The sequence below is a fragment of the Schistocerca nitens genome, chromosome 4 (genome assembly GCF_023898315.1).
Source record: "Schistocerca nitens isolate TAMUIC-IGC-003100 chromosome 4, iqSchNite1.1, whole genome shotgun sequence".
In the NCBI taxonomy this organism is placed as follows: domain Eukaryota; kingdom Metazoa; phylum Arthropoda; class Insecta; order Orthoptera; family Acrididae; genus Schistocerca; species Schistocerca nitens.
Window position 1 is genome coordinate 961760488 of NC_064617.1, and position 15461 is coordinate 961775948.

Consider the following 15461-nt stretch of genomic DNA (forward strand, 5'->3'; position numbering starts at 1 on the left):
CTGACATGAGGAAAGTTTCCAACCGATTTCTCATACACAAACAGCAGCTGACCGGCGTTGCCTGCTGAAACGTTGTTCTGATGCCTCGTCTAAGGAGGAGAAATGCGTACCATCACGTTTCCGACTTTGATAAAGGTCGGATTGTAGCCTATCGCGATTGCGGTTTATCGTGTCGTGACATTGATGCTCCCATTGGTCGAGATCCAATGACTGTTAGCAGAATATGGAATCGGTGGGTTCAGGAGGGTAATACGGAACGGCGTGCTGGATCCCAACGGCCTCGTAACCCTAGCAGTCGAGATGACAGGTATCTTATCCGCATGGCCGTAACGGATCGTGCAGCCACGTCTCGATCCCTGAGTCGACAGATGGCGCCGTTTGCAAGACAACAACCATCTGCACGAACAGTTCGACGACGTTTGCAACAGTATGGACTATCAGCTCTGAGACCAAGGCTGCGGTTACCCTTTACGCTGCATCACAGACTGGAGCGTCTGCGATGGTGTACCCAACGAAGAACCTGGGTGCACCAATGACAAAACGTCATTTTCTCGGATGAATCCAGGTTCTGTTTACAGCATCATGATGGTCGCATCCGTGTTTGGCGACATCGCGGTGAACGCACATTGGAAACGTGTATTAGTCATCGCCATACTGGCGTATCACCCGGCGTGATGGTATGGGGTGCCATTGGTTACACGTCTCGGTCACCTCTTGTTCACATTGACGGCACTTTGAACAGTGGACGTTACATTTCAAATGTGTTACGACCCGTGGCTCTACCCTTCATTCGATCCCTGTGAAACCTACATTTCAGTAGGATAATGCACGACCCCATGTTGCAAGTCCTGTACAGGCCTTTCTGGATACAGAAAAAGTTCGACTGCTGCCCTGGGCAGCACATTCTCGAGATCTCTCACCAATTGAAAACGTCTGGTCAATGGTGGCCGAGCAACTGGCTCGTCACAATACGTGAGTCACTACTCTTGATAAACTGTGCTATCGTTTTGAAGCTTTATGGGCAGCTGTACCTGTACACGCTATCCAAATTCTGTTTGAGTCAATGGCCAGGCGTATGAAGGCCGTTATTACGGCCAGTGGTGGTTGTTCTGGGTACTGATTTCTCAGGATCTATGCACACAAATTGCGTGAAAATGTAATGACATGTCAGTTCTAGTATAATATATTTGTCGAATGAATACCCGTTTATCATCTTTTTTTTGGTGTAGCAATTTTAATGGCCAGTAGTGTAGTTTCGTCGTATTGTATGTTTCTTTCAATTACCTTCCGTAGTATACTATAGCAGTTCTTCTTATGCACGACCGAAGTTTCAACAACCTATGTTACTTGTCAGTGAGAAATCATGCGAAATTTACTTTCGTTCTTATGTTTTGCACACCAGTGCGTTATACGCACCTCTGGACATAAAGCTAGAGCCAGCTCCGTCTTCAGTTACAACTCTAGCCTAGCAGTTTACCTCCGGCCCACTTTTTTTAGACTTTTTACAGACGCTTAAAATTCTCGTTATTAATACTGCCATTACGTAATTGATAGCAGTAAGGAGCGGTTGATAGCATTGGTGTGCTGCGACCGGTGAGAGGTTTACGGTGAGAAGACCCTTTCTCGCTGTATTGCCTGCTACTTTACAGCTACTGACGTGGAGGCGCCTGTGTTGCAGGTGGTGGTTCCCAAGCGGACGGCGTTGCTGCTGGACCGGCTGATGGTCGACCTGAAGCACCTCATGGACAAGGACCGCGGCGAGGCGCAGAACCCCATCGACAGCGGATCATCCATTGGCCGGGTAAGTGATGCGGGAAGGTTACTCACGTGAAAGTACCTGAATACAAACTGCTGAGTAAGAACTCGGTCTCCACGCCCGGGTTCCCGGGTTCGATTCCCGGCGGGGTCAGGGATTTTCTCTGCCTCGTGATGGCTGGGTGTTGTGTGCTGTCCTTAGGTTAGTTAGGTTTAAGTAGTTCTAAGTTCTAGGGGACTGATGACCATAGCTGTTAAGTCCCATAGTGCTCAGAGCCATTTTTAAGAACTCGGTCTCTGTCCCAGCACCGTGAAAAACATCACGAGTAAGCAGTCAAGGGCTCATCCGTTGGCCGGGTAAAGGTGAATGGGGGTTCACTGACGCTGCTGATGTTAGAGGAATAGTTACATAAAACGACTGTACAGGATGGCGGGTATGGGCAGGCGGTGGCCGTTATGGAATAATAGTGTAAATTTTAGAGAAAGGCCATTTATTGGCTAAAGCATGTTGAAAAGAGGCTACAAAGGCCTAGGGAGGTGAGGGTGAGCCAGAGCTTACAATTTCGCGAACATTGTTCGCGAAGCTACCGAAAGTGGTTGTCTGCCAAAACTAAGTCGACAGTACCGCAGCAGCGGCAGAAGCGGGAGATGTTCAATGCTACAGGGCGCGCATCCGACTCGCGGGTGAGCAAGAATACAAGAGAGGGGGCCCGGCGACGGGCGGCCGGGTATATTCGACGCACCACGCGGCTTCCTCCACCCTGATTGGTCAGGACCGAGCAAACCGTGCGGGCGGCATGGAACTTTCCAGAGCGTTGCCTGCTAAGCGACGCCTGGGGCGGCGTTACCTCGTAAGCACATGAGAGAGGCGCGTGATCAAGGTGCCCTTCGTCGGTGCTGACTTCCTGTTACTAGGCCGTGGGACGAAAGAATTTACAGGCAGCTAACACTGCCGGCCGTGGCTTGGCCGTAATGGAAAAATGAAGTTACCGGTTTGAGGCTCATATAATAAAATAAAATCCCTTATTGTCTGGCTCATCCTTTACACGACTAGAATACAAACTATGAAGTAAAACGTTTACTGAATGACATTTTCACTCTGCAGCGGAGTGTGCGCTGATATAAAACTTCCTGGCAGATTAAAAGTGTGTGCCGGACCGAGACTCTTAACTAGGGACATTTGCCCTTCGCGGGCAAGTGCTCTACCAAGTTGCCCACGAAAGGCAAAGGTCCCGAGTTCGAGTCTCGGTCCGGCACACAGTTCTAATCTGCCAGGAAGTTTCGAAACGCTTACTGTAAAAAAGGTTTCCACAGGTTGCAGTTTACTGACACTGATTCTTCAAACAACATACATGATATCTCATAACGCCGGCCGCGGTGGTCTCGCGGTTCTAGGCGCGCAGTCCGGAACCGTGCGACTGCTACAGTCACGGGTTCGAATCCTGCCTCGGGCATGGATGTGTGTGATGTCCTTAGGTTGGTTAGGTTTAAGTAGTTCTAAGTTCTAGGGGACTTATGACCACAGCAGTTGAGTCCCATAGTGCTCAGAGCCATTTGAACCATTTTGATCTCAGAACACATATGGCATTATGAAATGTATCTGGGAAAGCAATCACACCTATGAAGCACATCCATGCGTGGAATAGCCTATCCTGCCATTAACAGTTTACTTCATCGGGAAATCACGTAATGTGAAGCAGAGAATTTTTTCTGTTTTGCTCTACAACACATATGAAACCTATACTGTTCAAAGAGTGCACCACCCAATGAATAACTCAGTTTAGGTTGGTATGCTCCTCCAAGATGTAAGGAACAAAAAGCTTTTCGGACAGCTGTACGTGATTTTTCTCAGAGGTGAACTGGTGTGGGAGGATACCAACGGATTCAAGCATGAAAGCTTGGATAGATATACACTCCTGGAAATTGAAATAAGAACACCGTGAATTCATTGTCCCAGGAAGGGGAAACATTATTGACACATTCCTGGGGTCAGATACATCACATGATCATACTGACAGAACCACAGGCACATAGACACAGGCAACACAGCATGCACAATGTCGGCACTAGTACAGTGTATATCCACCTTTCGCAGCAATGCAGGCTGCTATTCTCCCATGGAGACGATCGTAGAGATGCTGGATATAGTCCTGTGGAACGGCTTGCCACGCCATTTCCACCTGGCGCCTCAGTTGGACCAGCGTTCGTGCTGGACGTGCAGACCGCGTGAGACGACGCTTCATCCAGTCCCAAACATGCTCAATGGGGGACAGATCCGGAGATCTTGCTGGCCAGGGTAGTTGACTTACACCTTCTAGAGCACGTTGGGTGGCACGGGATACATGCGGACGTGCATTGTCCTGTTGGAACAGCAAGTTCCCTTGCCGGTCTAGGAATGGTAGAACGATGGCTTCGATGACGGTTTGGAAGTACCGTGCACTATTCAGTGTCCCCTCGACGATCACCAGTGGTGTACGGCCAGTGTAGGAGATCGCTCCCCACACCATGATGCCGGGTGTTGGCCCTGTGTGCCTCGGTCGTATGCAGTCCTGATTGTGGCGCTCACCTGCACGGCGCCAAACACGCATACGACCATCATTGGCACCAAGGCAGAAGCGACTCTCATCGCTGAAGACGACACGTCTCCATTCGTCCCTCCATTCACGCCTGTCGCGACACCACTGGAGGCGGGTTGCACGATGTTGGGGCGTGAGCGGAAGACGGCCTAACGGTGTGCGGGACCGTAGCCCAGCTTCATGGAGACGGTTGCGAATGGTCCTCGCCGATACCCCAGGAGCAACAGTGTCCCTAATTTGCTGGGAAGTGGCGGTGCGGTCCCCTACGGCACTGCGTAGGATCCTACGGTCTTGGCGTGCATCCGTGCGTCACTGCGGTCCGGTCCCAGGTCGACGGGCACGTGCACCTTCCGCCGACCACTGGCGACAACATCGATGTACTGTGGAGACCTCACGCCCCACGTGTTGAGCAATTCGGCGGTACGTCCACCCGGCCTCCCGCATGCCCACTATACGCCCTCGCTCAAAGTCCGTCAACTGCACATACGGTTCACGTCCACGCTGTCGCGGCATGCTACCAGTGTTAAAGACTGCGATGGAGCTCCGTATGCCACGGCAAACTGGCTGACACTGACGGCGGCGGTGCACAAATGCTGCGCAGCTAGCGCCATTCGACGGCCAACACCGCGGTTCCTGGTGTGTCCGCTGTGCCGTGCGTGTGATCATTGCTTGTACAGCCCTCTCGCAGTGTCCGGAGCAAGTATGGTGGGTCTGACACACCGGTGTCAATGTGTTCTTTTTTCCATTTCCAGGAGTGTAGTTGCGATTGGTTTTTCAAATAAACCTGATCATGAAATGTACATTCTCAAGCAGATCGTGTACGTGGTATGAGTAATCAATGTCAGTAATAGGCAGCCTGAGGGTATCTGTAATGTTTCGCATATGTGGGTGCATACCTCCCCATCGCGATAGACGATGGAGAGAACAGAGTGGTGCATAAGAACATCGCTGCCATCCCTGAAAGATGGAAAATACTCTAACAGGTAATGTGGTTGACATTACGTATCCCCATATCCTCTCTGTCCAGCGTTTCGTGAACGATGATGAAATCAAATCATCGGTGCAGAAATGTTTGTCACTGATTACTACATTTCTCTATGATACCATTAATTGGAAGCAGGTTTAGTAAGTCAAGTGTTTAAAGAGAGGTGTAAACAATATAGAAATTTTTTTAAAGAAATTAGTTTTAGAATATATTATCTTGTTCTTACTAGAAGGAATGCTGAAAACATTGTCACCGAGGTAATGGGAGCAAACGCAAGCCAACGAGCATACGCCGACACTTTGCCCATGTTCAGTCATTCCCTCATATACACTCCTGGAAATTGAAATAAGAACACCGTGAATTCATTGTCCCAGGAAGGGGAAACTTTATTGACACATTCCTGGGGTCAGATACATCACATGATCACACTGACAGAACCACAGGCACATAGACACAGGCAACAGAGCATGCACAATGTCGGCACTAGTACAGTGTATATCCACCTTTCGCAGCAATGCAGGCTGCTATTCTCCCATGGAGACGATCGTAGAGATGCTGGATGTAGTCCTGTGGAACGGCTTGCCATGCCATTTCCACCGGACGCCTCAGTTGGACCAGCGTTCGTGCTGGACGTGCAGACCGCGTGAGACGACACTTCATCCAGTCCCAAACATGCTCAATGGGGGACAGATCCGGAGATCTTGCTGGCCAGGGTAGTTGACTTACACCTTCTAGAGCACGTTGGGTGGCACGGGATACATGCGGACGTGCATTGTCCTGTTGGAACAGCAAGTTCCCTTGCCGGTCTAGGAATGGTAGAACGATGGGTTCGATGACGGTTTGGATGTACCGTGCACTATTCAGTGTCCCCTCGACGATCACCAGTGGTGTACGGCCAGTGTTGGAGATCGCTCCGCACACCAAGAGGCCGGGTGTTGGCCCTGTGTGCCTCGGTCGTATGCAGTCCTGATTGTGGCGCTCACCTGCACGGCGCCAAACACGCATACGACCATCATTGGCACCAAGGCAGAAGCGACTCTCATCGCTGAAGACGACACGTCTCCATTCGTCCCTCCATTCACGCCTGTCGCGACACCACTGGAGGCGGGCTGCACGATGTTGGGGCGTGAGCGGAAGACGGCCTAACAGTGTGCGGGACCGTAGCCCAGCTTCATGGAGACGGTTGCGAATGGTCCTCGCCGATACCCCAGGAGCAACAGTGTCCCTAATTTGCTGGGAAGTGGCGGTGCGGTCCCCTACGGCACTGCGTAGGATCCTACGGTCTTGGCGTGCATCCGTGCGTCGCTGCGGTCCGGTCCCAGGTCGACGGGCACGTGCACCTTCCGCCGACCACTGGCGACAACATCGATGTACTGTGGAGACCTCACGCCCCACGTGTTGAGCAATTCGGCGGTACGTCCACCCGGCCTCCCGCATGCCCACTATACGCCCTCGCTCAAAGTCCGTCAACTGCACATACGGTTCACGTCCACGCTGTCGCGGCATGCTACCAGTGTTAAAGACTGCGATGGAGCTCCGTATGCCACGGCAAACTGGCTGACACTGACGGCGGCGGTGCACAAATGCTGCGCAGCTAGCGCCATTCGACGGCCAACACCGCGGTTCCTGGTGTGTCCGCTGTGCCGTGCGTGTGATCATTGCTTGTACAGCCCTCTCGCAGTGTCCGGAGCAAGTATGGTGGGTCTGACACACCGGTGTCAATGTGTTCTTTTTTCCATTTCCAGGAGTGTATGTGAAGAAGCGTTTACACTTGAAGGGGACGGAAGAAACACGGGATGAAAAGCATAGCCTGTGAACGCAGCGTTATTGCACAAGGCGCTGACAATCGCTCCACAGGGTACAACCTATATGTAGAGTCATGATACAAGCCTTCGATATTCAGAGAGGATTATTAACACTGGTGTCCGAAATTAAAGCAACAAACTGCTATTTCCCAGTCCTGTGTCTAATGCACAACAAATTGTCAACAAATATTTTTACAGTCGTGTTCTGCGCGGGAGATGTCATCCATATCAACAGACAACGCCAGCAATGACGTCAGGGGCACCTTTCAAGCGAGGCAGTGTTTTGCAGGGTAGTCCCACATCCACAATCACTGTGTACAAAGTCATAGAGGGTGCAGTACGGCACGGAGAAGACGCCTACAGACTCTCTGCAGTGGGGAGCCATAGGAAGAATGGAAGCAGGGTAATTTGCAATCTGATGTGACCAGATGGCGTAATGTGAATCTTTCTGTTGTTTCTCGGATGAGGCGACAGTTTACAGAGACCGAAACTGTATCCCGAAGACCAAGGCAGCGCCGACCATGTTTGACTTCAGAAAGAGAAGACCGTTATTTCACTGTAAGGAGACGACGATAGTGCCTTTGTGCTGCACTGCAACTGTTATCTGACGGAGCATCCCCTGGGCGTGTTGTATTTCTGGCAAACCAAGTACAAGAGGCTGCAGCAGAGTGGCCTTTATTGTTGGGGACCTGCAGTCTGTTTACCTTTGCCGTGTCTTCACAGAAGGAAACGTCTAGAGTGGAGACGCCAACATGCTGCCTGGATGGTCGACGGTGGGCCAATGTTCTTTTCACATGCGAGCCCCGTTTTGGTCTGGAGAGTGATTCTCCACAGATTCGCATCTAAAGGCCACGTGGAACACGATTTCGGGACACAAAGATTTCGGAAAGAGACCGATGGCGAGGCGGATCCTTAATTGTATGGGCAGGGATTATGCTGACTAGTCGAACACCTCTTCATGAAGCTGTACGGGTGCATCAGCAAGATTTAACTGTTCCAGGTATTGCGAGGAGATTTTGCAATCTCATGTGCAGTCGTTGTGAGATGCTCGTATTGGTCTATGAAGCACATCGATGCGTGGTATAGCCGTTTTCATAGATGATAATGCTCGACCTCATATACCATGGGTGGTTGATGTTTTTTTGGAAATGGAAAATATTGTACACAACGCATACCCTGCTCGCTCTCCTGATTTGAATCCCGTGGAGCATGTCTGGGCTGCTGTGGGGAGATGGGTTGCACCACGTCTGCATCCACCAACTATTCTCCAAGACTTGTGAACAGCTCTGCAGGAAGAGTGGGAGTTATTGCCTCAACGTGAGATTGATGACATTCAGAGCATGTCTCGTCGTTGTTAAGCCTGTATTGGTACCAGAGGTGATCACACCCCTTACTGAGAACATTAACTGGTAGTCAGAATGTGTGTGCAAATCCGTTAAGTTGGAAGAAAACGAAACACATTTTTGTCTACCGTTATGCATGTTGCAGTTGATGGCGTTCTATATTCCTTACATTGTTTCTACTTTACTATCACCTGTCTAACATGTGTGAGACTGGTTCTGAAATACACTCCTGGAAATTGAAATAAGAACACCGTGAATTCATTGTCCCAGGAAGGGGAAACTTTATTGACACATTCCTGGGGTCAGATACATCACATGATCACACTGACAGAATCACAGGCACATAGACACAGGCAACAGAGCATGCACAATGTCGGCACTAGTACAGTGTATATCCACCTTTCGCAGCAATGCAGGCTGCTATTCTCCCATGGAGACGATCGTAGAGATGCTGGATGTAGTCCTGTGGAACGGCTTGCCATGCCATTTCCACCTGGCGCCTCAGTTGGACCAGCGTTCGTGCTGGACGTGCAGACCGCGTGAGACGACGCTTCATCCAGTCCCAAACATGCTCAATGGGGGACAGATCCGGAGATCTTGCTGGCCAGGGTAGTTGACGTACACCTTCTAGAGCACGTTGGGTGGCACGGGATACATGCGGACGTGCATTGTCCTGTTGGAACAGCAAGTTCCCTTGCCGGTCTAGGAATGGTAGAACGATGGGTTCGATGACGGTTTGGATGTACCGTGCACTATTCAGTGTCCCCTCGACGATCACCAGTGGTGTACGGCCAGTGTAGGAGATCGCTCCCCACACCATGATGCCGGGTGTTGGCCCTGTGTGCCTCGGTCGTATGAAGTCCTGATTGTGGCGCTCACCTGCACGGCGCCAAACACGCATACGACCATCATTGGCACCAAGGCAGAAGCAACTGTCATCGCTGAAGACGACACGTCTCCATTCGTCCCTCCATTCACGCCTGTCGCGACACCACTGGAGGCGGGCTGCACGATGTTGGGGCGTGAGCGGAAGACGGCCTAACGGTGTGCGGGACCGTAGCCCAGCTTCATGGAGACGGTTGCGAATGGTCCTCGCCGATACCCCAGGAGCAACAGTGTCCCTAATTTGCTGGGAAGTGGCGGTGCGGTCCCCTACGGCACTGCGTAGGATCCTACGGTCTTGGCGTGCATCCGTGCGTCGCTGCGGTCCGGTCCCAGGTCGACGGGCACGTGCACCTTCCGCCGACCACTGGCGACAACATCGATGTACTGTGGAGACCTCACGCCCCACGTGTTGAGCAATTCGGCGGTACGTCCACCCGGCCTCCCGCATGCCCACTGTACGCCCTCGCTCAAAGTCCGTCAGCTGCACATACGGTTCACGTCCACGCTGTCGCGGCATGCTACCAGTGTTAAAGACTGCGATGGAGCTCCGTATGCCACGGCAAACTGGCTGACACTGACGGCGGCGGTGCACAAATGCTGCGCAGCTAGCGCCATTCGACGGCCAACACCGCGGTTCCTGGTGTGTCCGCTGTGCCGTGCGTGTGATCATTGCTTGTACAGCCCTCTCGCAGTGTCCGGAGCAAGTATGGTGGGTCTGACACACCGGTGTCAATGTGTTCTTTTTTCCATTTCCAGGAGTGTATATTACTACCACAGTTGCGCAAGGACGCTCCTACAGTCTGCAAGGTAGGTAGAAGACACCAACTCACCACGCAGGGCTCAGAAGAGGGCAACAGTACGGACAGTAATGTAATAGGCTAATGATCTCAATGTCGGTTCCACTACACTCCATGTAAAGGAAGCGTTATCGCTAACAGAAGTTAGTGTATGCGTTCAGGCATAAGTAGCCGGCCTGGGTGGCCGAGCGGTTCTAGGTGCTACAGTCCGGAACCGTGCGACCGCTACGGTCGCAGGTTCGAATCTTGCCTCGGGCATGGATGTGTGTGATGTCTTTAGGTTAGTTAGGTTTAAGTAGTTCTAAGTTCTAGGGGACTGATGACCTCAGCAGTTAAGTCCCATAGTGCTCAGAGCCATTTGAACCAGGCATAAGTATAGGTTAACAAAAAAATAAAAATCTTAGATTTTCGTTATCAAGGTTTATCTTTACTCAGTAATTGTAATTATCATACATACAAGATAGTAAAGTATTGATACTAGGTTTTCACAACTATCAACCGAAATTCCTAACTATTCTAAGGTTCTTTAAGAAGAACCTTAAGATGATCGATGTCCATATTTGAGGGTAAATAAAATACAAACAAATTAAATGGAATTGGGGCCAGAGATATGAATTAAACTAAAAATGCACAATGAAAATACCCAAATTTGAATGGGGTCTGTAGGTTAGGTTAGGTTAGGTTATAGGGTACGTACACATGACTGCAAACCTGACTGCACATTTAAAACAGTTCAATAACTTAAGAGTATAAAGCATTCTGCTTTGGCTGTTCAACCCTTCTCATTAGATCGGATATCTCGTGTTTCTGCTTCAATTAAGCCTGACAGTCATGAATATGTCTAACTACAGGTTATGGTTGAATGCACGATAAAATTAGGAGGGACGGAGTCTACCGCAGTTCTGAGCATCAATTGAATATGACTTGCTGGCTTAGCATGAGCACGCGTGTTTACCTTTCGTCGGAGGAGGCAGTGGCTGCTGTCGGTGTGAGCTGTGAACCTGAGAATCAATTCTAATCCTCTCTGGACTGTTAAACACCAGTCTGACTCATTTCCTATGTATTTGATGAGGCCTAGACTCCTAGTTATTCCCTAGCTAATTGGCATGGTACACGCTATTTGGCTGGAACGACATGTACGTGGTTGGCCTCAAGTCGCTCGCAAGCGTCAACTGTCAGCGCTCAGTGCAATTCTCTGTGCTAGGAGACTTCGCAGTTTAACTCCTCAAGAGTCAAGACGAGCCTCTGAACAACTGTTCACATAATTACTCTCGCAATTATCTGAGTGTGGCGCGAGTCGCCTTGCTCAAACACTCAACAATTTGCTGCAACAGAAGAACGAATTTTTCTGTCTGCATTTGCCTGTATCAAAGCTACTGGCCACTTGTTTCCTTTCTGGCCAATCACAGCGTTGATACTTGTTATAACTCCACCCACTAGAGTTTCTGTAGCGTATCACAGGCGTCGTTTCTTTCATAGGGCAGAGTTTAACGTCTGCTACGTAATACTGAGACAAACAGCTTTTTTTCATGTGGGTTTTATGACAGGTGGTTACAGTGAGTCACCAATGTTTTGAGCTGGGTTTCTCCAGACGTTTATCTGCCATCTCCAGCCATGTTCCTGCAGAAAATCTTTCTGAAGTGTTGTCGTTAAAGGCAGGGACAAGGGCAGCTTTTGCCAATGGCCTGCGCAAGGCTCTGGTGTCACATTGTGTCCACTGAATGTCCCGTTGTGAAGGTTTTGGCCGAACATGGGACAGGTGTTTCGTCGTAAAATTCTCCTTTCCTGAGAATGCTGTCTCGTAGCTCGGGTCTGGAAAATCACTTGTGTGCAATTACTAGTGTGACTCTTAGTGGTTTAAATTCACGAAAGTCGTCTTGTTATTCGATTTTCATATCAATAAAATTCGTACAATATCATGTAACTATGTCGTGTCATATATTGATTTAATCAGAACTGTTTCAGGAACTCAATGTAAAGTGTGATACTTGTCTGACACCTTACATCTGTTTACACTCTTTTGTGGCAAAATAAACGCAACCGTGCAAAATTTCCGTCTGTTGCTTTAATTTTGGACTTCATTGTAGTCCTGTTAATGCACCGTTTTAGCCAAAGTAAGCAAAATGGCGTAGGAAACGAAAAGTTTGTACATAAGTGTAAAATGTGTGCTATTCTATAGTTCCAGATTTCCTTCGATTTACTGCAAAACATTGCACATTTGTCGGTTGACACTTTTTGCTGGCTTCATATTACAGCTCAGGAAGAAAAAATTATCGACGACCAGTACCTCCCAAAGATAGGTTAGCATTTATACTTTAGTTATTACTCACTAAAAACATTTACGTTAGTGATTGTTTCATATCCCAGCAGCTCCTCTAGTTTCTGATGTATTGTCAAGAAAACATTATTATATACACTGATCAGTCAGAACATTATGACCATCTGATAGCTGGCACATCCATCATTAGCATGAATAACAGCCAAGGGCATATTAATGAAAATTTTGTGTGTGGAGGTGGTTGCCTAGAAGAGAAAGAAGGCCCAGGCGTCCTCCTCCTGAAAGTTCAAGGAAAAAAAACCTTCAAAAACTACTATTTTCAGCTCTTTTGATACTTAAAATGTCAAAAAATTGCAAAATGTATTTTATTTTAAACAAAAAAGGTTTAAATTTCTTGTAATGTGCAGCATTCACAACCTTTTTCTGAGCAACGTCTTTTACATAATTTTTAACACGCAGCAACACGCTCATACGCCTTTTATTAACTCAGAGTTCATAGGCAAATTAAAAGCAAATAAACGGAAATTAGAATATGATACTGTGGTTTGTTGACAGTTATATTTTTGCCACTTTAGTTCATAAATATACGTATAATTATATACGTTTCCTTTAATTGACGTCTATGGTCACAAACTTTTTGTTAATAGATTACCGGTTTCGGTCTATAATGACCATCATCAGATCTGTTTTATAAAAACAAAGTCCTAATGTACTGCAGCCATAGTGGCCTCGTCAAATGTTAAATGCAGTATATTAGGACTTGGCTTTTATAAAACAGATCTGATGATGGTCATTACTGAACGAAACTGGTAACCTGTTAACAAAAAGTTTGTGACCATAGACGTAAATTAAAGGAAACTTGATGTATATATGGGTCACTGTTTTATTCTCGACAATGTCGCAGCTTGTGAATACACTTATATTTTGAAAGTTATAGTTGTAAAACGTGCAGCTGTGGCAGATCGGGAAATCCTGTTAATACTTGGCGCCCATAATTCGAACAGGAGGGGGAGCACAAGTCACTGGTACAGGTAGTACATTCTCTCGGGCGCACAAAGCAAGGTGGCTTGGGAATACTGAATTAAATGACTAAATCCACTGACCAAGACTCTAAATTCGCGTGCCCCACCTCCCCCCCCCCCTTTAATCTGCCCTTGATAACTGTGGCGATGCCTTGTGGCATGGAAGCAATTAGGCGTTGGTAGGTCACTGGAGGGAGCAGAAGAAAGCCACCTCATTCCAGTAAATATCCGTGGATGTGGGCAGTGAGCACTGTCGCCACGTTCAAATGTTCAGTCACAGCCCAGATGTTTTCGATTGTGCTCAGATCTGGCGAGTTGGGGGGCCAGCACATCAGCTGGAAATCGCAGCTGTGTCCCTCAAACCATTCCACACTCCACTACACTCCTGGTCGTGTGACATGGCGCATTATCCTACTGAAAAAATGCCCCTGCCATCAGGAGAAATTATCGTCTCGAAGAAATGTACAGGTCTCGCGGTTCTAGGCGCGCAGTCCGGAACTGTGCGACTGCTGCGGTCGCAGGTTCGAATCCTGCCTCGGGCTTGGATGTGTGTGATGTCCTTAGGTTAGTTAGGTTTACGTAGTTCTAAGTTCTAGGGGACTTATGACCACAGCAGTTGAGTCCCATAGTGCTCAGAGCCATTTGAACCATTTTGAAGAGGTGTAAATCGTCTGGAACCAGTGTACGATACTCCACGACCGTCATGGTGCCTTGCACAAGCTCCACTGGATCATTGGATGCCCAAGTGAAATGTTCCCCAGAGCGTATCTGAGCTGCCGCAGTACACGTGTCAAGGAGCTGTTCCACTGGAAGACAATGGATTCTCACCCTCTCACTGGCATCATGATGTATCGGGATTCATCAGACCTTGTAACACTCTGGCACTGCACCAACGCCCAGTGACGATGGTCCGTACCCATTTCAGTAGTAGTTGCTGACGCTAAGGTGTTAACATGCATCGGTAGTCGGCTGCGTTAGGAGTGTTCTATGCAGTGTGTGTTCAGACACACTTGTCCTCCGCCCATTAATGCAGTCTAACGTTAGCTGCACTACAGTACGCCGCCTGTTCTCTTTTACGAGTCTGCCCAGCGTACGACTTCCGACATCTGCAATAAGGGGTGCCCGCCCAACCCCTCGACGTCTGGACGTCGTTTCACCTTGGCTTCGCCCCGTGTTGAAGACACTCACCACAGAACTGCGAACACCCGACAGTTCGTGCAGTTTCCGAAATGCTCTTGGCAACATCCGGGCCATCGCAATCTCCCTCGGCTAAACTCACTGCGCGCCTTCCCCATTCTACAAACGGGAGCACGCTCATTGACACTTTGACACTATCTGCACCATGCGTGTTTCTTATTTGCCAGGTGCCGCTGCTGTCGCCTGGACGGGTTTCTATCGATAGCAGGTCGGTGGTCATAACGTACTGGCTGGTCACTGCATATGCACGACCTGCCACAAAGACTACCTGCTGTATAATTTGTTAGATGGCACATAGCATGACGCCGGGTAAATCATTTTCGTTTATCGTCCAAACTCTCTGTAACACACAGCCGTGCGTATTTCTGCGGCAGTTGACTATCGGGAGAATACTCCAAGTCCTTCGTGATAAAATGTCGGTAACTACGAGGGGACGTTTGAAAAGTCCGCCCAAAGTCCGCGAGATGGCACCACCGGCGCGTATAGAGGTCATGTTTAGTTGGTAGCATCTTTGGAAAGAACGCACACCGAGTTTCAGCCATATTGGTCTACGTCATTGTGTTTGGCATTCGTGTGAATCAAGGAATTCGAGTAATTGTCAAAAAATTGGTGAAAAAAAATTTCGTGTGGTGATTAAACATTACTTTATGAAAGGCAAAACGCCTCAGGAGACTAAAGAGAAGCTTACTAAACATTACGGTGACTCTGCACCTTCGATTAGAACAGTTTATAAGTCTTTTCAAAATTTTCGGAGTGGCCATAAGGGACGCCTTGTGGAGGATACGACTCTAGAAATCATTAATAAAATCCATGATATG

The 15461-nt window shown here is 48.8% G+C and overlaps 1 protein-coding gene across 1 annotated transcript in view; it reads left to right on the forward strand.

The window, feature by feature from the left end:
* The window catches only part of LOC126252872 (uncharacterized), a 301417-nt gene that overhangs the window by 263242 nt on the left and 22714 nt on the right, over positions 1-15461 (forward strand). Inside the window, exon 2 of the mRNA XM_049953828.1 lies at positions 1679-1801. Coding sequence (XP_049809785.1) covers positions 1679-1801 — 123 coding nt within the window. The remainder of the gene's footprint in view (positions 1-1678; positions 1802-15461) is intronic.